Genomic DNA, 24,394 nt, shown 5'->3' on the forward strand with positions numbered 1-24,394 from the left:
ACTTACTAGACATGAGACCTGCAACAGATCTCTGAACCTCAGCTGCCCCTTCAATCAAAAGGGTAAAATTAAATTATTCCTTCCATGTCTCTCCCATTTGTAAAGAATCACATAATGCAATAGATGTGAACTGGCTTTCTAAGGTGCAAAGAACTTTTACGAGAGTAGGAATGTGTGTCATTTTGGAATACAGTAGGCACCTAAAATTACCTGATGAAATGAAATGACAATTATGTCAACATGGTAAAGATAATGATTTCATAGATCTTTTCACTGTTAGTTTTTTGAGAAGGGAATCACACATCAGAGGCTCCATCACATTGTCTGGTCATATCAAGTACTTGGTAAGTGGATATTATTAAATGTCCCACATCCTACCATATTATTTTAAACTAAAAAAGGCTTAAATTGCTCCCAAATTCCACTACTCAGTCTTTAACAGTAAACACAGAAGGCCGCCTGTGTGGTTCAATCAGTTAAGCATTGGGCTCTTGACTTTGGCTTAGGTCATGATCTCTGGGTCCTAGAATTAAGCCCATGGTCCTGGGATCAAGCCTAGCATTGGGCTCTCCCTCTGCCTCCATCCCCACCTCTTAGTGTGCACTCTCTTTCTCTAAAATGAATAAATACATCTTTATATTTTTTAAAGCAATATGGGGTTCCTAGGTGGCTCAGTTGGTTAAACATCAGCCTTTGGTTCAGGTTATGATCCTGGGGACCAGGGATCAAGCCCTGCATCAGGCTCCCTGCTCAGCCAGAGCCTACTTCTCCCTCTCCTTCTGATACTCCCCCTGCTCGTGCTCTAGCATGCTCTCTCTAATGAATAAATTTAAAAATCTTTAAAAAATAAACTTTAAAAAAATTTAAAAAGCAATAAACACAGACCATCTACTATTAGAAAAGCAAATTTAAGAGATGCTAAAGAGTCTTCCATTTAATAAATTTTGTTGATAATTAAAATCTGGCCAAAATGCATAATTTTACCTACATAAGCATTCCAACTAGAAGGCTTCTCTATGAAATAGAAGGGCTATGCTCCTACCAAGGAATTTCTTTCTAGTCTTTAACGCCTAATTTATCAATACAACAAGTGGTTAGATATTTACATGTGATTTAGGAAAGGCAAAAAAGTAACTCAAAAAGCAAACAAACCATGATTCCTAGAACATAAGAACCAGTTATGTAGTTAGTATGATTCCTTAAAATATTCATGAGGATAAAACTACTTGAGTAGTTAATGGCTGAAACAGTACTAAAGTAGTTGTGTTTTGTTTTGAGAGAGAGAGAGAGAGTAAGCAAGTAGGGAAAGGGAAGAAGAGGAGGAAGAGAGAGAGAATCTTAAGCAGATTCCATGCTCAGCATGGAGTCTGACATGGAGTTTGATCTCATGCCCCTGAGATCATGACCTGAGCCAAAATCAATTCTGACACTTAACAGACTAAGCCATCCAGGCTTTCCTACTGAAGTAGTTTCAAAATGCCCATTCCTCATTACTCTTAGCTACACACTATCATTGCCATTAGATATTATAAACTAAATACATTACCAGCTAATGACATGTGTATTTTTTTGACAGTAAACATCTATAGAGAAAGCTAAAATCCAAAACTTTTTTTCATATTTTATTTATATATTCACGAGAGACACAGAGAGAGGCAGAGACACAGGCAGAGGGAGAAGCAGGCTCCATGCAAGGAGCCCAACGTGGGACTCGATCCGGGACTCCAGGATCATGCCCTGGGCCCAAGTCAGGCACTAAACTGCCGAGCCACCCAGGGATTCCTAAAATCCAAAACTTTGACACACCATGACTTATATACTACCCTTGCTACTTACCAGCTAACAAAGTCAGGCAGGTTAAGCAGGCAGTCTGTACTTTAGTTTCCTCATTAAAGGGGTGATAACAGTACCTCCTTAAAGGGTCATGTTGAAGAAGGAAAGAGGTAACACAGATAGGTACTTCACACTGTGCTCAATATAGGGTGTCGAGTTTGCAAGGCTATTAGCAGGTGGTGTTGGTATTGTTGTGGCAGACTAGCCTCCAAAGAAGGCCACAACGCAGTCTCTGTACTGGTTTCTTGTGACTGGCACAGCAAATTACCATAAAACTGGTGGCTCAAAAAAATTCTCTCACAGTTCTGGAAGCCTGAAGTTTGAAATCAAGTTATCAGTAGGGCCGTCCTTCCTCTGAAGGCTCTAGAGGAGAATCTGTTTTTTAACTTTTTCATCTTCCATAAGCTACCAGACATCCCAGGTATGGCATCCTCTTTATCTCTGCTTCTGCGGTCATACTGCCTGCTCCCCTTCTCCATGTGTCAAGTCTTACTCTGTTTGACTCTTATAAGGATACTTATTATTGGATGTAGAGCCTAACTAGGTAAGCCAGGATGATCTCCTCATATCAAGATCCTTAATTAAAAAAAAAAATCTGGGCAGCCCAGGTGGCTCAGCAGTTTAGCGTTGCCATCAGTCCAGGGCCTGATACTGGAGACCTGGGATTGAGTTCTACATCAGGCTCCCTGCATGGAGCCTGCTTCTCCCTCTGCCTGTGTCTCTGCCTCTCTCTCTCTCTCTCTCTGTTTCTCATGAATAAATAAATAAAATATTTTTTTAAAAAAGATCCTTAATTTAGATAAGGCCAAATATGGTAACATGAACAGGTTCCATGGATTAAGACAAGGATATATCTTTTTGGGAGCCACCATTCAACTTACGATAATCTCCCATCTCACATGTTTTTCTAGAACCTTCAACTCCCTCATGGAGAGGTAGAGTCCAGGTGCTCTTCCCTCGAATCTAGATAAGATTTTGTGTCTGCCTTCAACAGACAAAATCAGAAGTAATGCTGGCAGACTCCTAAGTCTAGGTTATAAAAGCATTATGCACTCCCACCTTATGTAAGTGAAACATACATTCTGGAATCCAGCTGCCATGCAGATAGGAAGCCCAACTTATATGGTGGGCCATGTGCAAATTTTCTGGGTTTCACAGAACCCATTTCAGAGATGTGCCCACATATGTAAGTAAACATGCCTATAGATGATTCTAGCCTTAGTTTTTGAGCCAATCTCAGTCTTCGAGTCTTCTCAAATCAGGTGCTAGACATCAAGGAACAGAGAGAATCCACTCCCACTGAGCTTCACCCAAATTAGGGATTCTTGAACAAAATTAATTACTGCTGTTACATCAAGCCATTAGGTTTGGGAGTAGTTTGTTGGGCAACAATGGATAGTGAGACAAATTACTCATTAAATAATTGAACAGATTAAAGTTTTAATACTTTTAAATGGCACGTGATATATACTTCCTGGCATATAGCATCTTGGATTTTTATCTAAATATAGTGTGAGTAGACACACACACAAACACACACACTTATTTCTAGAGGAAAAAAATGATTGAATCTCTCTTATTCTGAGTCAGAGTATGGGATCCAGTAATTAGACACGGAAACTCTTTAAGCTCTGGAGGGAGGATCTTGTATTTCATCTGGTCCAAACTGTGAATTTTTACAAGATTGAGAGAATATGGCTCAGAAATTGTCCCTGACTCTCCTCCCTCAATAGAGCTGTATGCCCAATAAAGAACCACCTTGTTCCTCAATTGCAAGGTGAAAAATTTATCACAGTCTCACTACCCTCCCAGTGAGGAATATTGAAAGAAAGAGAGGGGACTGAGAATGGGTGTATGGAAAAGGAACAAGCCATTAAAACCAGTTATTTTGGGCCATCTGTTCATGAGATTCAAAGAAACTTTTTTCTCCTTCTGATAAATTGAGTTTTGTTTGCTTTTTCTTTTCTACCTTAATCCCATGGCTCCAGGTCCTAAAAACTATCCAGGACATAAAAAGAAAATGCAAAAATTATTGTATGGAGAGAAATGAAAACTTTTTGTTCAAAGGTCTGAGTGTACCCACTAAGACCTAAGAGGTAGGTTAGTAGGGTCCAGACCTGTTTTGTAACAGAGAACTTTCTGCAGTGGTGGAAATGTCTTCTATCTGTTCTGCTCAGAAGAGTAACTGTTGAATATTTGTAATGTGGCTAATGTGACTGAGGAACTGCATTTTTCATGTTATTTAATTTTAATTTCATATTAGACAGTAAATGTCTAGACAAAGTATTTACAAAGCCACTCCGAGCTTAGAAACCCTAACTAATGACTCTCAGGCAACTCAAATGACCTGAAACCTCCTCATCTTTGCTGTTTCTTTCTACAGTCTGAATAACCCCTGCCTGCTGTGGAAGGATTGATTTTCAACGGGTGGTAACACACCCGTTCGGATTCGGAACATCTCTCTTACCATTGCTTCATGGCTCAATGAGAGAGCTGGTCACAACTTCCAATTTTGCGAGTAAGTCAAAGTTCTGAGTAACAGAACACATGACCCAGAAGATCTAAAATTCCATGTGTGAGCAGCTACATGTGATGTATGAAGAGAAAAATATTTCCAGGGAGTTGGCTGACATTCTTTGTTTTTCTCAATTCTAGAATCATAAAAAAGGAATCTTTATGGGCACCTGGGTGGCTCAGTGGTTGAGCATCTGCTTTCGGCTCAGGGCATGATCCTGGGGTTCTGAGATTGAGTCCCACATCAGGCTTCCGCAGGGAGCCTGCTTCTCCCTCTCCCTGTGTCTCTGCCTCTCTCTCTTTCATGAATAAACAAAATCTTTAATAAAAAAAAATTTAAAGGAATTTTTAAGTATATGGAAAAAAATAATAAGTGGCAAAAATCATGGATATTGTCCAAATAATAGGTTAACATTGTGGAGTCATTTGTTTATAATTAGAGCTCAAGTTTCTCAGTCTGACTTCTCAAGCCTGCCTATGACTTGCATTCTTTTTGGCTTTATTAGTGTCAGCTTCCACATTTCTCCTGTCCCACCTGATTATTTTTCTCCAGGAGCCTGGGGTCTCAATATTGGAATTCCAGTGTCTGAGGCTTCCCAACCAAGTTTAACACACTACTTCCATTCCAGGCTACAATCATGGTGCTTTCTCTGCTTTAAACATAACTCAAAAGATTTTACCCATCCTTTAAGATTCAAGCCTTCCAGTGCCATCAAGCTTTAGCCAATTTCTTCTTTGGTGCTCCCTTAAAGTATTTGTCATTTTTAGAACAGATTAATATCATGCATGCATTTTTTTTACTTCCTAGTAAAATATGATCTATTAAAGTACAGGATTTTCTTTATTATGATCTTCACTGCCCAAACAAAGCACAGTGTACTGCACAAATAGTGTGCTTAAGAAATACTGATTGAAGTAAATATACCCAATAAATTGTATAAATTTGTAACAAGCCTGGTTCACAGCACTTTGCAGCAGTTACATTGATTAAAATCATCCTTGAAGATTTTCTTTCTTATAAAGGAACAAAACACAGTAGGCTTCAATGTAAATAGGACACTGCAGAGCCATATTGCAGGATGGCTCCGATCATGGAACAGAATGAACTTTTGTCTTTTGTTTACCTACATTATAATATTCATGCCTCCTTAAAAAATGACATTTTGGCAGTTTTTCAGGTTGATGAATTTTAGCTAATGAATAAAAAGTGGTCACAAGAGTTGAGGCACCCAGGGTCAGAAGCATGATGCTTCAATGTGGAAGCTAAAGTGAATGCTGCTCACACACACAACATTCATTAACAGTATTAAATGAAAAGTCTAACTAAAGCCAATAATATCATTTTCTTTCATTTGCTGAGCAAATCTGTATATTAACTAGGATGACATCTCTTGTTTCAATTCTGTTTCACACTCCATTATTACCCTTCTTTTCTCATGTAATTAAAATGTAGCAGGTAGTTGATACACAGGGGGGAGTGTCTGTATTAAAAATACCTTCTCATAATCAAATTCAAGTACTCATCTCATTTATGATCTGTCTACCTTAATAAATGAACTAATAGTTCATTTAAAAAGCTATATAAAGCTCTATTAACCCATCTTTACACATTTTAATTTAAAGTGACAGGCTATTCATGATTTTTCCCCATTCATTTATTCAATAAACATTCTAAATACTATGTGCTAAGGAAGGTACATAAACTTGTGGATTCAAATATAAACAGTTTAAGGTTCTTGTCTCTGGAGCTCACAGCCTAGCAAGGGAAAGGGCCAAAAAAAAAAAAGTAGTACTGAATGTGCCCCCCTGCCCCTGCATGACAGCAGGTGCAGCAAAACACAGAAGATGGTGTCATCAGCTTAATCTGGGAAGACTTCAGAGAATAAATGAGAAGAAAGAGAAACATTTTTAAAAAGGCAATGTTTATAGAAGATCAAATGTAGACATTATTTTCAAGTTTATTTCTCACCTAATGGGAGGGAAGGCTGGCCAGGCTGCTCAGAGACAAGGACTTCAATACTGTGACTTTGTCCTGCCAGCCCATGGCTGATGAGGCATCTTACCCAAGTCTCTTTGCATGCAAACAAGTCACAATGTGATGTGCAGCATGTGGGCTAATGAGGTTCTCCCCTGGGATTTCACCTGGGTAACAAGGTGGGAGCTGGAGAGGAAAGGTCATCATTGTAAAGGGAAGGTCAAGGGCAGATATTTGCAAAAAGTGGAAAACAAAGGATTAACACAGACTGTTAGTTGAAGAAAAGAGCAGAAAAAACCTGGCCTGCAAACAGAAACAAATGTCCCAGGGCACGATGCCCACATGGTCGAGGAAAGCCAGAAGGTGCGTGTTCCCCAAGCAGCCTCAGTTCCTGCCAGTGCTCTGGGTCCCTCTGCTGCGAGATGCTCCCACGTACCCATGAGATTGCTCTCCCCATCCCCAGGCACATGTATCCTCACTCCCCTCTACTTGAGTTAGTTTGACTGGGTCGCGATTCCTTGAGCCTTCTCCAAACAGATGGTATGTCAGTGCTCTGAGTTATGGGACACACTGTCCATTCTCTCTGGCTCTGACTGTTTTACAGTGTGTCCAATTTACAAGCATTAGAATGCCTTTCTCTGACCCTCAGTGGATCTTTACCTTACTTTAGGGTAAATAAATCATGTTTTAGACATTGCACTGAACAAATTCAATTTGTCTTCATGAAAAATAGCACTTAGAAAATGGGCAGCATAGTGCACTGATTAAGAGGCTAGGCTCTAGAGCCAGACTCTCTGTGACCTGATCACAGCTTCAATGTTCATTGGCGGCATGACCTTGGGCAAGTTATCTTACTTCTCCAAGCTTCCGTTTCTCTACCTGTAAAATATGGCCAATGGTGGTGCCTTCCTCATAGGGTTTTTATGAGGATTATATGGGGAAATCATTAAGTTCTGAGTTTTTATTAAACAAATAGATGTTCATTTCTTATGTAACCACAAATGGTTGGAATTTTATAATTTTAATGAATGGAGAAACAGAAGTTAGGTTATCTCTTAAACAAGGTATAGAAAACTATCACTTACTGAGGACTTTTCATGTGACCTGTACTGACCAGGTACTGGACATCCAGTATCTCATGCATGTGATCTGCACAAAGGCAACTGACAATCGACAAGCACATATTGGAAGCCTACTGTGTACTGGCACTGAGTTAGAGCTACAAAGATAAATAGAGCATAATCCCTGTTCCTAAGAAGTTTCTGGCATGGTTAGGGCAATAGAGTTGGGTCAGGCAACCTCACCATTCATTTTGATTCCATCATCTGCAAAATGAGGGGATGTGATGAGGTGACTCCTAAGCTTCTCTTTTGTCTAACAATGAATGATTTCATACTCAACTATGCTAAGAGATCACGCCATCTATTGATAATTCCCAAACCTGTAAAATTTTATCACTTAATAACCACTTGTGCTAAATGATATTGTAGATGATCAATATGGAGTATTTAGAGAGGTCTTTGAGGCCACATTATTTGGACTGTGTTGCTAGAATGTGTTGGCAGGAGCAGCCGCCTTCCACAGAGTGAGATCACACATGGGGAAGGCAAAGACCAAAAGATAATACCATAGTGTTCCAACAGGAAGATACCTTATAGTTTTAAATACACCTAGTTCAATGCATTCATTTTTATAATGAATCATTTTATAATGAATCATTTTATAATGAATCAAAGAAAAAAGGTGATGTAGTTCATGGCCATTTTCTGACATGATTCATGTTAGGACTATTTTTTGTTTGTTTTTGAGTAAGCTCAACACCCATCGTGGGCCTTCAACTACTCGCAACCTGGAGATCAAGAGTTGCACACTCCACCGACTGCACCAGCTAACACCTCACTCTGCCCCAATGCTAGGACTTTCTATGCTGCTCCACAATGTATCACAGTGACTAACAGACCAGATTCTAGAGAGACTGCTTGGATTAAAATCTTTACTCTGCCACCTAAGAGCTATGTGATCACAAATCAAGTTATTGAGCTTCTCCCTTGCCTTAGAAAGTTAGTACCATAATATTACCTACTTGCATAAGGATTAAGTTAGATAATACTTAAAATTTGGTGGCACAAAATAAGCCTTCAAAAAGTTATGATGGCAATGATGATAGCAAACACAAACATAGCTTGCTACATGTCAAGCTCCACTCTAAATAGTTTATATTCATCACTTCATGTATTCTTCACAATAAATAGGTAGGTATTTCTATTACTCCCAGGTAACCACAGAAAAGAGAGGCTGAGGAACTTGACAAATTAAGTAGCAGAAGCCAGATCTGTATCTACAGCATCCATCTCCAGAGTATGAACCCTTAAACACCACACTATGGTGTTCGTATCAAGTCTTCCTTGGGTCAGAGGCTACCATAAATGCTCAACACAAATTAACGCACTGAATCTCCATGTCAACCTATGACACAGAAGTAATTATTAAGTTTATATTAAATGTTTACATGAATACAAAATGGAGATCAAACAGAAAGCTGAGACAGTGGAGGGAGAGGGTCATCACATAGTGCAAAGAGAAATGACACGAGTACTGAACATCCTGAACAATCAGGCAACTACTCTATGCAGAAAATCTCAATGGCTATTTCAGATGGGAGAGACATTTGTGACCAGATGAAAGCCACAAAGACAGTGACCATCGTGGCAGCTGTACAGTTTTGTTGAAGAGCCAGATCATTATAGCAATTAGGGAGAGGATTACACTGTAGTGGAAAGGGTTGAGTTTTGAAGTCAAATTTTACTTATTAGCTGACTTTTCTGAGTGCTTTTTATTAAAATGGAGATAACGCCTAATTTATAAAGTTGTTGTGAAAATTAAACAAGTTGTATTTTAAGAGCCAAGCACGGTGACTCATACAATCAACTAACAGAATTAACACTTAGCAAATAGTAATCCACTTGAATAGCACAATGTGTGATTAAACAGGATAATCTGAATTATAGGTGTTCATAGTTTAAGGAGACCACATATTCCCCCATGTAGGTAAAATTGAGAATAAAAAGTATAATATTGCTCTCCTGCCTTGTAACAGACACCAGAATATTCTGTGAAGAACACAGGAGAGTAAAATCATTTGTCTTTTTTTTTTTTAAAGGATTTTCAATTTTTATTTATTTATGATAGCCACACACAGAGAGAGAGAGAGAGGCAGAGACACAGGCAGAGGGAGAAGCAGGCTCCATGCACCGGGAGCCCGATGTGGGATTCGATCCCGGGTCTCCAGGATCGCGCCCTGGGCCAAAGGCAGGCGCCAAACCACTGCGCCACCCAGGGATCCCAAATCATTTGTCTTTTGATTTACCTCTGGGACCAAGAAAGCTTGGTTGGATGTTTGTCCAGATTGTTCTAATGGAAGGGCTCTTCCAGCATATATCCTTGGGGATGGCACAGAATACAGATCTGACCACAAAGTAAAATTCTAGATATCCAGGCTTGGATAAATTGCCAAGTCCTCCCAAATACTTTTATGTGACATCATTCACTTGGTTCATTATTACGCAGAGGGCTTGATTATACTGTGAACTTTCCCAAATTGCAAATTATTGAACATTCCAGATGTACAAAAAAAATCACTCTTGTCTGTTGACGATATTTTAAAATTCCTGCATAAAATGCTTAACTGTTATCCCATTGATTTCCTTGCTCTTTCACCCAACATACTCCAATATAAAATTGGTTAATACCTTATTCTTTTTCAAGATCTTCACTGTCGGTAAATTACTATTTGTGGAATAGAATTATAATTCTAAAAGAATATGTTTTATACTGTGATTGATGGAAAAATATGCTTTTAACTTGCAGGGAAAGATCAATTTTCTGACACTTCAGCTCTATTTGCTCAAATGCATTATGATTATAAAGCACCAATTATGGCTAATAATGGCATTATTCTCACCTCAGTAAGTACTTGGTTTGGTAAAGCTTTAAGAACTCTTAACTTTGGCGATCAATTTAGTTAACTACAGGAAATAGCCTATTTCAAATAGATTATTACCTTACTGTCATATTGCTCCCCAAGCTCACATACAATCAAAGTGAATTGTCACTCAATATACATTTACATATACCTCTCACTATTAAGCTTGCCAGATAAAACACACTCTAGAAGTCATATTTGTATGATTTGTATGAACTCAAGATTTGAGTTCATATTCTCTATTATATTCACCTCCAATCTTTCAGGTTCTATAAATTAAACTTCACACCAGATTAGGTAAAAAATCATAGAAATAGCCCAAATAGGGGACTAGAAGGCACATGAATTCCAGCTAAGTTCCAAGGGAGAAAGTAATAAATTCTATTTTGCTTTTTGTACCCTACTATCCAACTCTCACCAGCCAGAACCTTGGAATGTTCTAGAATCTCTTCCAATCCCTCATCTCCTACATCTTCATTGAGGTATGCCAACATCATCTTTTAAATGTCTTTTTTATCTTTATTCTCCATTCTACTGCCCTAGTTTCGGTCTTTTCTCATTTAATACTGCAAAAAGCTTTACTACTTTATAAGTTCATGAAACATTTAAAAAAAAACATCATAGGAGCACCTGGGTGGCTCATTCAGTTAAGTGGTCAGTTCTTGATTTCAGCTCAGATCATGTCTCAGGGTGCTGGGATCCAGCCCCATGTAGGGCTCTGTACTCAGCAGGGAGTCTGCTTACAGATTCACTCTCTCCCTCTCCCTTGGCCCCTCACATAACTTGTGCATGTATGTGCTCTCTCTCTCAAATAAATAAATCAATCTTTAAAAAATAAACACATCAGATAACATGCATCTCAACAGATGGGACTTGTGGTCACTTGGACTTGGGAGCAGATGGACTCTGTATACCTCTCAGGGCCATAAGCTCTTAAAAGATGCATTCTTCTCCAAGTTTGTCTGTGAAACACAGGTAAAAATTACTCTCCAGGCTGAGGAGGATAATAAGATAGAGATAAATGGAGCTACAAGAGGATCAACGGTTTTCCCAGGCAGCTAGCTATAGGAATACCAAGCAGATGGAGAAAAGCAGCCTAAGCAGAAAACACTGCCCCAGCAAAGGCAGACAAGTACAACTACACAGAGTGTGTTAAAGATAAAAATGAACTTTATAATCCGGAAAAGACAAAAATCCGCTATCCTACTGAGGACTTTCACATGAAAACTTTACAGTTAGTTGCATTATGGTCACATTTCTTTATCAAAAGGGATTTGTCTTTATTGCCAACCTAATTATTTACTTTTGACATCACAAGAAAGGAAAGGAAAGGAATCTCAGGGCAGCAGATTACTACCCATCATACATTCACTGAGAGTGAAGGTGCTTGTATTGCCAGAATCTCTAAGAAATCTGGGGGGTAGCGGGGGGGGAACCTTGGGATAATATCAGAAATCCTATTTCCAGGATTTTCTTTTCATTTAAACTTTAACAAGTAAATGTGTAGAGTGCCCCTAACTACAAAAAACAAGAATTTCTTCAAAGAAGCATAAACACAGGTTCTGAAAAAAAGGGAGAGTGGCCACCCTCCTCTCATTTCCATCCTGCTCAGGCAGTGGTAAAGAAAATTGGCGTCCTAAAAATCAAGGAGAATCTCAGTTGACCACAGTAATTAGTTACCAGGCATATATAGACACAGTTAAAACTCAGATAATTCACAAAACTTCATTCTACTCAGATACTGCTACCCTCTACCTCACAAACCCTTTCACAATCACTACCAAAATTTGGGTAAACTTGGTACTTTGATTTTGGCCCCTATGTCTTCCTGCATAATATACTCCAAGGGCTTAAAGACTATAGGATACAGAAACCTGGTTATCAAAACAGAGGGAAAGCATACAAGAGACTGGAAAGGAAGGAAATGCCTCTAAACTGGATACCCAGCTACTGAGGAGTAAAGATTAGACAGAGGAAGATCCCCACAAGGAACCGAACAGAAATATTTTTTAACCAAATGCCAGGCTGCAAGAGATTTTTAAACCAACTACCACCATTTTTCCCATTCCTTCTTCTTGCTGCATGCTTTCCCTTCCCCCAAGAAGAGCTAAAGAAACGTGTCTTTTTACTTACAATTGTGAAGTTCATGACTTTGAGAATCCAGATGGTCATGGCCAAGTTCACCAGTATTAAGATCATCAGGAGTAGGACAAAGAAATACAGGCATCTTTTCCTCCAGCCATAAATGCCCACCTTGTATACCTGTGGCCCCTCAGAGCTGGGCATGGTGCTCCGGTGGTGTGTGTACTGTTCCTGAGGCATCTGAAATAAACGAGGTGAGAGAGAAGCACTCACATTAAACTGCTGAGAGGGGAGAAAAAAAAAAGAAGAAAAAAAAAATCAACTGATGAAGAGATATGGCTGGCTGCTGTCTGTACGTTTCCACCCTCCTGACAACTCCAAAAATCTGTTTCCTCTGGACAAAAGTGGCTCCTCTGGACGCTGCATGAGTCCTCTCATTTTACACAGCTATCTCTCGTGATGCGTACTGAGACATCCACAGGCACACATACCATGGGAGGAACAGGACTCCTAGGAAGCCATTTTCCAAATAACTCTTAGATTCCAACATCTTTGTGAGGGAGACAAACTAAATCACCTACCCAACTACTAAGGGTAAAATTTAGATTTTGAGAAAATAAATAAACCCCAGCAGTTTAACGTGATGGTATGATAAATACTATTCAGACAATTTATTTTGGGGGGTAAATGATCTCAAATGCAATCATTCTGTTCTGCCAAAAAATCAGAGGAGGAAGTAATAACTCTGATCTTCCGCCTATTTCAGAATTGAAAGGGACGTTGATGGACACAGATTAAGCCTCACTGGATTTAGGAGTCTTCAAATGGTAACTTATGCTTAAATGCCTCCCATGACAGAAGCCTCATTATGTGTTGGCTTAGTCCTTAGGTATTATACAGTTCCAATTGTAGTCAATCAACTTATTTACTTACTTGTTATTTTTATTTTATGTTATTTTATTTTGTAAGAATTTATTTATTCATGAGAGACACACAGAGAGAGGCAGAGACATCGGCAGAGGGAGGAGAAGCAGGCTCCATGCAGGGAGCCCTATGTGGGACTCAATCCCAGGACCCCCAGGTCATGCCCTGAGCCAAAGGGACATGCTTAACCACTGAACCACCCAGGTGTCTCTTTATTTATTACGTTTAATCAACTCATTTAATAAACATAAAGGAGGCTCAAAGTCAAGGAAAATGTGAATATGCCTTCCAGGAGTTTGCAGGCTAATGGGAGGAATGAACTCATTAAACAGTGATTATAGTACAATGAGATAAGTTAGAAAAATATTTGTCAATATTAAGTAATATACTAATCCCCTTTAAAGTAAGAAAGCATTCCCTAATCCCTGTTGTTGACACAAATGATCTTTATACTAGCACTACTAATTGGATATCAACACAAATCTCAGTAAACTTATCACTTCTATAAAATTCTAAAACCAAAACAAATTTTAAAATTAAATACAAACAAAGCTACTAACGTGTATCATTCAAAATGGACAATAATGGTCTACTGCAAAGGATGAGGATTTCCTAAAACTAAGTGTCATAACGTGGTACTCAGGGCTTAGCACAGCATCTAGGGGTGAGTAGATCATCCCTACTCTGTCATGAGACACATGACAACACAGCCCCTTCTACTTTACTCTATGCAAATATGTGCAACCTTTGAGATCTTTACTTCATTTGGCCCTCTCGTAGGCATACTGCATTCCCTAAGAATAAAGATTACATTTATTTATTTTCATCTTTGTCAATAACAATTTGTGGGGTACCTGGGTAGCTCAGTCATGTAAGCCTCTAACTCTTGGTTTTGGCTCAGGTCCCAATCTCACTGTCCTGAGATCAAGTTCCATAGGAAGCTCTGCACTCAGCAAGGAGTTGGCCTCAAATTCTCTCTTTCCTCTTCGTCCTTCCTGCTTGCTCTCTCTCTCAAATAAATAAAATCTTTTAAAAAATAGCAATTAAATTTGTTACATGTGGTGCCAAAGTGAACATGATGACAAACAAAATATGAGTCCTAAAATCACATCTTTGGCTATAAGGTCATCTTCCAGATGGGTTGGAATGTGATTATTTTAGTTTTTAGATAATTATTAAAATGGATGCAAAAAATCTAAAAATCCCCTTGAGAACTCAAGGCCTTTGGACATAAGTGGAATTCCATTGAAAATCCCAACGAATTCTTTTTTATGGTCAGTGGGAATGCTGTGAAGTTCTACATGACATATGTTTTGTTCTGGATACTACCCTAGTACCATAATCAGGTCTTCACATGAGTATTTATTTGAATATACATGTATGGCATGAATGAGTAAAAACCAAATACATAGATGATGAATGAATGAATGATTTTCTGTCTACTATAAAAGCTTCTTCTGTATGGGGGTGTAGGGAGGTGTAAGCCAAACACCACATGAGAATTCATTTTTAGTATCCTTGTACATTTTCACTTTAGTGAAACCCAAGTACTGGGTTCCCAAGTAAGCACTGAACTTCATGCTACAAGAGGATCTCCATTTCATAACTCAGCTCCTTAGAATATTGTAGATCAGGGCTGGGCTGTAACAACATGGAAACACAACAAAGTCTTCGCTCACTGGCTTCTTTTAATACATCAAGATCAATTGGAAGGGGGAAAAAGGATCTTATAAGTTGGAAGGAAATTAGGCCTTTCTTTTCCATATAAAACATATTCTGTAAGTTAAGGAAATGAGTACGGAATTTTAAAATCCTATCTGTAAGGTCCCTTAATCCCAATGAACTAATTTTATGAATGAGCTGATTTAAGACTAGAGTTGACCCTCTTGTGCATGGACACGGGGCCTGTGTGGTAGGGCAAGGACAAGAATAACAGTATTGGACTCTTGCAGGGATGATGAACAATGAGAAATTCTTCACCAACGAGGGTGCAGACCCTGGAGATGTCGCCCCCCCCCCCCACACACAACAACATGGTACTCTTTCTTTGACATTTGCCCCAACCAATATAGGAATTACATAATTTAGCTATAAAGAGGAGATGACATGTTCAATAAGCACTTATAAAGAGACAAGGGATATGGATATCAAACTTGTCATTTTTTTTTTCATAAAGATTGTTAGACCTTGACAGAATGCAATGATCGTGTCTCTATTAGGGTTTCTCAATCCCAGGTGTGCATCAAAGACAGCTGTGGAGATTTTAAAAACCTGTATGCTCATGTTGATCCAGTAATAATCACAAAAGTAGAATCCAGGCATCAGCATTTTTGAAGGATCCCATGTAAACTTAAAGTATAGACAAGGTTGCACACCACTGGTCCAGAATAATATCTCTCAACCCTGACTATGCATCAGGCTCCAAAGTAAACCTCTGATAAATACAAATTCTGAGCTCGACCATGGAATCAGAATTGCTAAAAAAAAAAAAAATCCCTACATATTCCAAGCATTTGGGTCTACTCCTCTTAAAAAAAAATGGGCTTTGGTAATTTTTTTAATAGTATGACCATTTCAATACAAAAGGCTTGAAACAAATTCTAGAATACTGAACAGCAAAAAAGTAGAGCTTCTCTGAGGGCTTGGAAGAACACTTGGACTCCTAGGAACCACAGATTTTGTTCACTGTGTTAAATGACTAATTTAAGTACTCAAAGACAGGAAGCATAAGCGAGTCTCTTTCAAGGCACACAACAAATTAAAAGCTGAGTGAAAATTAGAATTCAGATCCCTCATGCATGGTGTAGTAGCCTACTCTGTATGTCATAAGGGCTCTTGCATCACCACCACAGCACCTGCCTGATTTAATGAGCCACATACAACAAAATCCTCCAGTTTACAGCTCAGAAGAAAAGGAAAAAAGAAAGAACAGGGAAGGGAGCGAGTAATTTCATACAAATGGTTACAACAGGAAGCTATGCCAACTAAACATAGGAAATGGGTATGTCTGTTAATAATGCACAGAAAAGGAAAATTTAGACATGCTGACATTAATTTTTCTAGGCAAAACTGAAACATGTTGAGATGATAAAAACCTCAGAAGAAAGATAATCTCCAACCTGTGTTTCTTTTTGATCCTCCCCAGCAGAAAACCCTCTGGGCAATGAAGTTGAAGTTTTAAGTTCTCTGTTTGGTCAGGCCTCTTTCATGACTCTGGGAGGCGCTCTAGTAATGCATTAACAGTATCATCCATTTTTATAAAATTGGCTAAAAGACGTTTTAATTACTACGAGTTAAGACCTTGTATTTTTCAAACTCCCCTTTTGTTGGGTAGCTTTGGAGGATTTACATTAATTTTGGAGGTCTAACTAACAGGAAGGTAAACTGGGGGTTTCTATGGTTTGGTTGCAGTAGTATTTATATCATATGCAGACAATTCCCTGTAGAGGTACATTATTTCTAGTCCTCCTAGTGTAGGAATCTCTTCTACCCTTTGTGTGAACTCACCAAGCAGAGTGTCATGAAGGTACAGGACCTAAGCACACAGTGTGATATAAACGTGTCGTATGATGGCCAGCACCAGAAATATATGGGTAGTGCAAAAGCCAGAATGTAGTTGGATTTTTTTTCAAAAAAAAAAAAAAAAAAAAGAATCAGATATCAGATTTTACATATCAGATATGTAAAATTTCAAGTAAGATTCAATTCTGACACCTAGTCAAAACATAGATTCTCTCCTGACAAGAGTATATTCAATTCAGCATATAAAATGATAAATGCTCCACAGTTTTTTTTTTATGGGAATCATGGAAAATAGAATTGGAATTTTTATGTTTGCAGGCTATGTACACTATGTGTTTATCTTCTGTGTGTGTGTAAAGTTTCATGCTTTACACATCACAACCAGCAATAATAAAAAATTCAGTTCTGTTGAAATTGCCATAAGAGACAACAATCTTTCTATTGTCTATACCAGAAAGTGATAGTGCCAAACAGCTGTCATATAAAGAGGTAATCAAAGGCTATGCAACCAAAAAGTGTAGAAAAAGTATGTCACTCAATTAATCACAATATTATTTTTCTAGATTTTATGATTGGCCTTTTAAAAATACTAATTTAATTTCCTTTCTCATTATAAGCATATTTCATGTTTTTAATTTGTATTTCTCATTGTTTAGGTCTCCCCCTCCTTAAACAGCCCAACAAATTGTTTAGGCTTCAGGCCTCACAAAACCTGGATCCTCCTCTAGTCCCTCCCATAAAGGACCCCATGGCATATACAGCAAGACCTCAGTATAACATCATGATGAGACATCATCACTTGGCTGAGCAGAGTGGACTGCATTGTTATCTTTCACTGGGAGTAATTTTTGGACTTTTGAGCAGATAAGAACACTATGCGGAAATTGATTCAATGAACATTCCTAGGGCCCACACCAAGAAATTCTAAGTCTACAGTTCATCCCAGGAATCTGTTTTTAACAAGCACCAAAACTGATTTCAATCTCTGTGGCCCAGAGACCATGCTTTGAGAACATGAATTTAGATCTAACAGATACATTCCTGGCCCAATCTTTGCCTCTACTTGCATTGTTTCTCATGAGATCACCCATTTTCCTCCCATATGTGTGTGTGTGTGTGTGTGTGTGTGTGTATTTTATAAGAATATGGAAACATATATATGTAATAACTACACACACAAGTACATTTTTTAAAAATCTCTGCCATCCTTCACATTTTCACTGTGTTCCTACCCTGGAGCTTTCATTTCCACTGTCCTCTTTCAGCAGTATATTGAATATTATGCCTTTTGCAATCTTTGGTGTCTTGGTTCTTGGTTTTTAAACATGCAGAGATGTTTTCTGCCATGAAAAAGAAATCTCAGCTTACCTGCATCTGTTGGCATGCACTAGGCATGTGAATTTTACAAAGGAGTCCCTCTATATCCCCAAACACTCTCTTCTTGGGAATCATAAGACTAATACTTTCCACCAGTCTTTGGGAACTTCTTTACATTGTTATACAACATATTTTACAGTGAGATATGTCATTTCTCTGAATATATCCTAAACACTTTTAAGTATTTAAAAGTTCTTTAAAATACAGTAGCACCTAAACCACGGTGTATTTATGTGTATAATTACATGAAATTATATGTGTGCATAGATACACATAGATTTGATGAATGAACAAAAATAAAGCCAAGACCAAGTAACAAAACACATCCTCCAATGTCAAAAAGCTATAAGGTCACAAGGAAAGAATAAAAATTTACACAACTTTGCTCCCTTTCCGAATGAACAGGAAATTATACTGATGTAAAGTAGGTTTAAATCCAAAGCATTATTCAACTCCTTCATGGGGCTATTTTCAGTGTTTACCTGTTTATAAAACAAACAAATAGCTACTAGACAATCCTGTATTGCCCCAGTTCTTGCATTTCATCAGTTGACATAAGGATGATGGAAGGTCCTGGGGCAGAAATTCACATAGCTGGCACACTGTGTGAGGCAGAGTGCATATTCTAGGCTAATACTGCTATAAGCCCTTGCTTTGTCTATATTCAGTATTTTATTTCAGCAGGTTTCTTCTTCAGGAAGAGAACACGTGTTTTCCTATTCTCCCCCCAAATAAAAGAGTTACCTAGAGAATAGTTACAAAATCTGCATTATCAATTTGTTACAGAAGAACACATTATGTTTTGAGAGATGATTAAAAAATAATCAGCAAACTTTCTAAAGACACATATAATGCCATCAAGTTTCCTGATGATTTTTCTCTTAGACCTATAAAATTTTATGGGCCATGATCTGCTCTACTAGTAAGGTAGAGTTACGAACAAGGAGGCGTTGATGTGCATTTTACTAATACTTGCTAGACTTTTCAGCCCACTAGCCTTTAGAAATATCTTGTTCCATAAGAGCATTTAAGGGAGTGCCAATGAGTGCAATTCTCTGTAAAGTTACAGAGGAGGGCACAGGTCTAGCCTTTAAGGAAATCCCCAATCGCAATCTATTTTTTTCAGTCAAGGAAAAAAATATTTTTAATGACCTATTATGTGCCAAGTACCACAGCAGAGTCTAGAGCTATGTCGGGCTTCAAAAGAATGAGTAGGATTGGGTTTCTGGTTTCTTCAAGCTTGTACTTTCATGGGAGAGATGGACCATACTCAAGTAAATCAATTAAGCCATTGTAACTAAGTGAGGCGCTAAGAAGGAAATGAAGAGGATTCCACAGTTGAGAATGGAGGGGACTCATTCTGGCCGGGGAAGGCCAATCCGACAAAGTGACAATTAAGGTGGGGGCCGGAGGTTGAACGGGTTTTTCAGCAGAGGGCACAGCAAGCATTCTGGCCTCAAAGACCTGCTTAAATGAATCAGGGTGGCTGGCAAGGCTGGCACTGAGTGAGCTTAGAGGACAGAGTAAGGGACCAGTTTGCAGAGAGAGTCAGTGGCCTACCTGTACCGTCCATATCTTGTAAGTTATAATAAGGAGTAATGAATAAAAATGGCCTGACTTATAAATCTATCATCTTCTCCCAAAATAAGACAAACAATACAAATCAAAAGAGCAAGGGATTGTGGATAATGACGCTGCATGTTAATATTTCCAGTGCATTTATAAGTAAACATGAATCAGATCTCTGTAGATGATTATAACCAGTTTATGTAAAATAACAGGCATCCATTCCCACACCACTGTGTCACAGTATCTGGATCCCAGACTGCAGGATCACAGTCATTTTGGATTATTTTGGCACGTAAGTCGTTTTCCATTAGCTGTGGAAATTCCATTAGCTTCAAAATTCTTAATTTTGAAGTCTCTGATTTAAAACTATCTGCTTTCCAGGGTTGTTTTCATTCAGCCATCCGTATGACACATTAGTCTTGGTTTGTTAATATTTGGCACGATTTAGACAATTGTAACAAACTCGTTACTTTTAGTTGTGATATAACAATCAACACTTCTTTTCTTGTAAAATTCATCCAGAAGAGCAAGGGCTTGTTCATGTGAAATGGTCTAAGAATGGTATCTTTTTTTTTTTTTTTTTTTTTTTTTTTTAAAAAGCACATATGTGGATTACTTTAAAAGTGTGGTATTCCATATTTTAGTTTTCTAAGAATTTGAGTGAGTGTTGAACAATTTTTACTGAAAAAAATTAGACAAGTGCGTGTATTTTTTTTTAAAGCCTAAGAGTATATAGTCAGGAAAAATTAAAGACTTTTTATTTGAGGGAGACTGAGTGTGTGTGCACGAGAGGGAGGAGGGACTGAAGCAGAGGAAGATACAGAATCTCAAGCAGACTCCATGTTGACAGTGGGGTCCAGTGAGGGCTCGATCTCACAACTCTGAGATCGTAACCTGAGCCAAAACCAAGAGTCGGACACTTAACCGACTGAGCCACCCAGTTGCCCCTCAAGGTTTTTCATTTGCACTTTTAGCTTCTCTCTGCAGAATCAATTACCAGTTTTTAAAAATCTTTATAGAGGGATCCCTGGGTGGCGCAGCGGTTTGGCGCCTGCCTTTGGCCCAGGGCACGATCCTGGAGACCCGGGATCGAATCCCACGTCGGGCTCCCGGTGCATGGAGCCTGCTTCCCCCTCTGCCTGTGTCTCGGCCTCTCTCTCTCTCTCTCTCTCTGTGCTATCATAAAAAATAAACATTAAAAAAATCTTTATAGAAATGTTCAATACTAAGGCTTAATTCAACATGTACATTCAACATATACCCATTTAAATTTTCCTTTTTTACCCAAAGAAGGGCATATTTACTGCTTTTGGTTGTTCTCAGTGCACTTAATATAGCTAAGCGATAGTCCCATGAAAATATACAGACACTTGTTTTATTTTTAAGTTCAAACAGTTTTAAATTATAGGGATGTATGATATTTAACTTAGCCAATTCCCTAGTTGTTAACATTGATTGAGGTTGTTTCCCATAATTTTTTGTAACCAGGGCTTATTTTAACAAATACTTATCAGATACTATCATGTATGACACAAGATACTAGCAGTAAAAAGATGCTCTGTTTCTTGGACCTTCCAGTCTAATGGGGGAAACAATAAACAGAAAAACAAACAAATATGGAATTTTAAACTCAGCCTTGGGAAGAAGTCTCAGGAAAGAAAAAAAAAGGAAAGCAGGAAAAGGGGACGAACCATGAGTGAGAGGCTCCTGTTTCTTAGATGGTCAGGGAAAACCTTTTTAGTGGAGAGATTTGTGGCCGGGGGGCAGGGGCAAAGCATCAACAAGTAAGAAAGTAAATTATAAAGACATCTAAGGGAAGCACTATGGCCAGAGGAAACAATATAAGCAAGTGCAAAGGCCCCGAGGTGGGATTTCACTGTGGAAGGTTGAAGGACAAAGTGGCTAGACCAGAGCAAAGAAAGGGGAAAGTGTTTGAAAATCAGCTTAGGAGTACAGGCAGAAGGAGTGCACACTGGGTCTTACAAACCACAATCAAAACCTGAAAAAAGGATACAGATTGTGATGGTAAACTATCAGAGAACTGAAGAATCAGAGGAAGAGGATCTGATCTTCACTTCGCATCATTTCAGCAGATCTGTAAGGAACAGACTGCTGGGACAAGAATGCAGGTGGAGAAATCAGGCTCCTGTGACTACTGCTATCACCTCAGGTTGGGGGACAGGAGCCCAAACCAGGGCAGTGGTATAAGAGAAATACAGTATTTGGAAAGTAGAGCTAATGGGACTTACCCAAACTTCCTTGGTGTGTTAAAGACAGCAAGAATTTGAACCCGGAATGTCTAGCTTAAATACCAATTCTCTTACTTCTTACGTTAAATGCTTCCACATCCATGTGTATATGTGCTCAGAACAGCATGATGACTCATTCAAAACATGTTTTGGTAACAGTGTGAGCTCGAATTTCTCAATACAAATATTAATTTTAAGACAATTTATCAATACTACAAATCCTATAGCAACTACTATATTTCAGGCAGGGTACATGTTCCCTAAGTACAGGCAGTTTTCCCAGGTAATAAGCCAACTTTGATAGGTCTATGAAACCCACCAAATTTTACAGCATCATAAAAAAAGAGCTATAACAAATTAGGCACATCCTTTTATAGCGATTCGACAGTTGCATAAAATTAGCATTGATCCAGATCTTCCTTGACAATTGTATTTGGTAAGGATCTTTAGCTGTGCTCTCTAATATTTGCAATGAAATCTGTGGTCTGAAAGGAAATGTTCATCTCATTTTTACTCATGTAATTTTTTCTAAAATCAAGGTGTCCAGAAACAAACATGCTAACAATAATAATGAAGTTATTATGTACTTAGCTAAGTACCTTACATGCCTCCACATATGTATATAGCTATGTCTATTGAGCTATAACTTAGTTCCAGGGAAATACACAGAAGTTAACTACCAAGCTCTGATTTTACAAAAATCTGTACATCTGTGTAAACGCTATTCAAAGTAGGTAAAAAAAACAAAACAAAACAAAACAAAAAACAAAAAACAAAGTAGGTAATGTTTCCATAATCCTAGAAAGTTCCCTCTTGGCCTTCCTAATTAATCCCCATCCCCAGAGGCAGTGACTATTGTGATTTCCATCACATTTAAAATTTTAAATCTCATGTACAGTTCTATGATGTGATTACTCCAAGGAATATCTGACTTTGAAACCTGTGCTCTACGCATGCTGTCCTATTGCATTTTTGCTAATACCTATCCATCTCAACTGTGCCCTCTAAGAGAATCAGGTTATAATGCCTTACTTTCTTTCCTATTCATCTAGAATGGTACTTTATGTACCACCTTTAAAAGAATTGGGGGAAAAATAACAGTCTTTCAAATAATTTTCTATCTTCTGTGGTTCAGACAAGAAATCCTACAGGAAAGACTGTTATTGTAAACACCAGATTGGGGTTAGTGAATAGTGGACACAAGCCTTCTCAAAGGAACAGGAACTGTTCAGATTGTACTAACTGCCATGCCCTGGGAAACGAGACCAAGGATGCCCTTTGTTAGCACCTTCTAGATTATCTAGATTTGTACATAATATCTCAAAATGTCAAATGCTTTGTAATTGATTAAAAAAAGAAAAATATAAGCACCACTCTGTGACCCAAAATGTGCCTTTAGGTCAGCCCTCAGACTTCTAGTTTGTGATCTGCAGTTTATATCCTCAGCCTAGGAAACACCAGGTGTAGCTTTGTCCACAACAGCAGTGATGCCACAGATCTCTGAAGTTCAGGTTCAACTTTCAGAGTTAATATCTGTCACTACAGGGTCCAAGTTATAAGCTGACTGGTTTGTCCCTGGCATTTCTGACCACCAAGGGAAGCAAATGACCTGGGTCTGAACTGAACCAACAAACAGAGAAGAGACTTTCTCAATAGAAAAACTGGCAACAGGAAGATAGGATGAAATTTAAAAGAGAGAGAAAAGGAGAGAGTGCTAGAAAGAGTACAGGACAAGAGAGATGATGGCAGACAACCCCAGGTATGAGCATGAAGAAAAGCAGCACAGTATGGCACTGCTCCTCAGATATTTAAGCAATCCTCTCACCAAATATGCCATGACCAGGATCATGACCCTAACCAGAGTTAGGACAATGGGGTGGCGTTGAATGCTTGCTCAGACAAAAGAGCCAACAATTGATATTTATTTACTCAGAGCTCCAGAAAAACAGCTTCAGTGGCTAAAGACTTCAACCTCAGCAACTGGCTAACGGCAGGGTTTCCAGGAATTCAGAAATATGTTATTTGGAAGTCAGGGTGCTCATGAAAGAGTCTGATGCTATCATCTAGCAAAGGTAAGTGGTCTGAACAAGTAGGGAGTTTCTAATCCCCGGCAATATAGTTTTTATCGGGAAACTCTGCTTGTGTTAATAGGTGCCACTGCATTATTGGTCAAAAAAGAATAAAGCCATAGCTTCCACATCCACCTGCACACCCAGAACTCCATTAGGACAACTACCAGCAAAGATTTCTGAGCAAACCAATCTCACAGGATTTATACACTTGGTGAACTGTAGTGACATGTTCCTCCCTGAGTCCTGCAAACCTCTCTGACAGCAGGCCAGGGGCCACAGATTACATGGCTTCCTT

General features: G+C 38.6%; 1 protein-coding gene across 3 annotated transcripts in view; it reads right to left on the bottom strand.

Moving 5' to 3' along the window:
• Positions 1-24,394, bottom strand: part of SGCD (sarcoglycan delta) — a 553,266-nt gene that overhangs the window by 346,219 nt on the left and 182,653 nt on the right. For all 3 annotated transcript variants that reach the window (XM_072824383.1, XM_072824384.1, XM_072824382.1), the window contains exon 2: positions 12,438-12,626. In XM_072824383.1, coding sequence (XP_072680484.1) covers positions 12,438-12,626 — 189 coding nt within the window. The remainder of the gene's footprint in view (positions 1-12,437; positions 12,627-24,394) is intronic.

Source organism: Canis lupus, chromosome 4 (assembly GCF_048164855.1).
Source record: "Canis lupus baileyi chromosome 4, mCanLup2.hap1, whole genome shotgun sequence".
Lineage (NCBI taxonomy): Eukaryota > Metazoa > Chordata > Mammalia > Carnivora > Canidae > Canis > Canis lupus.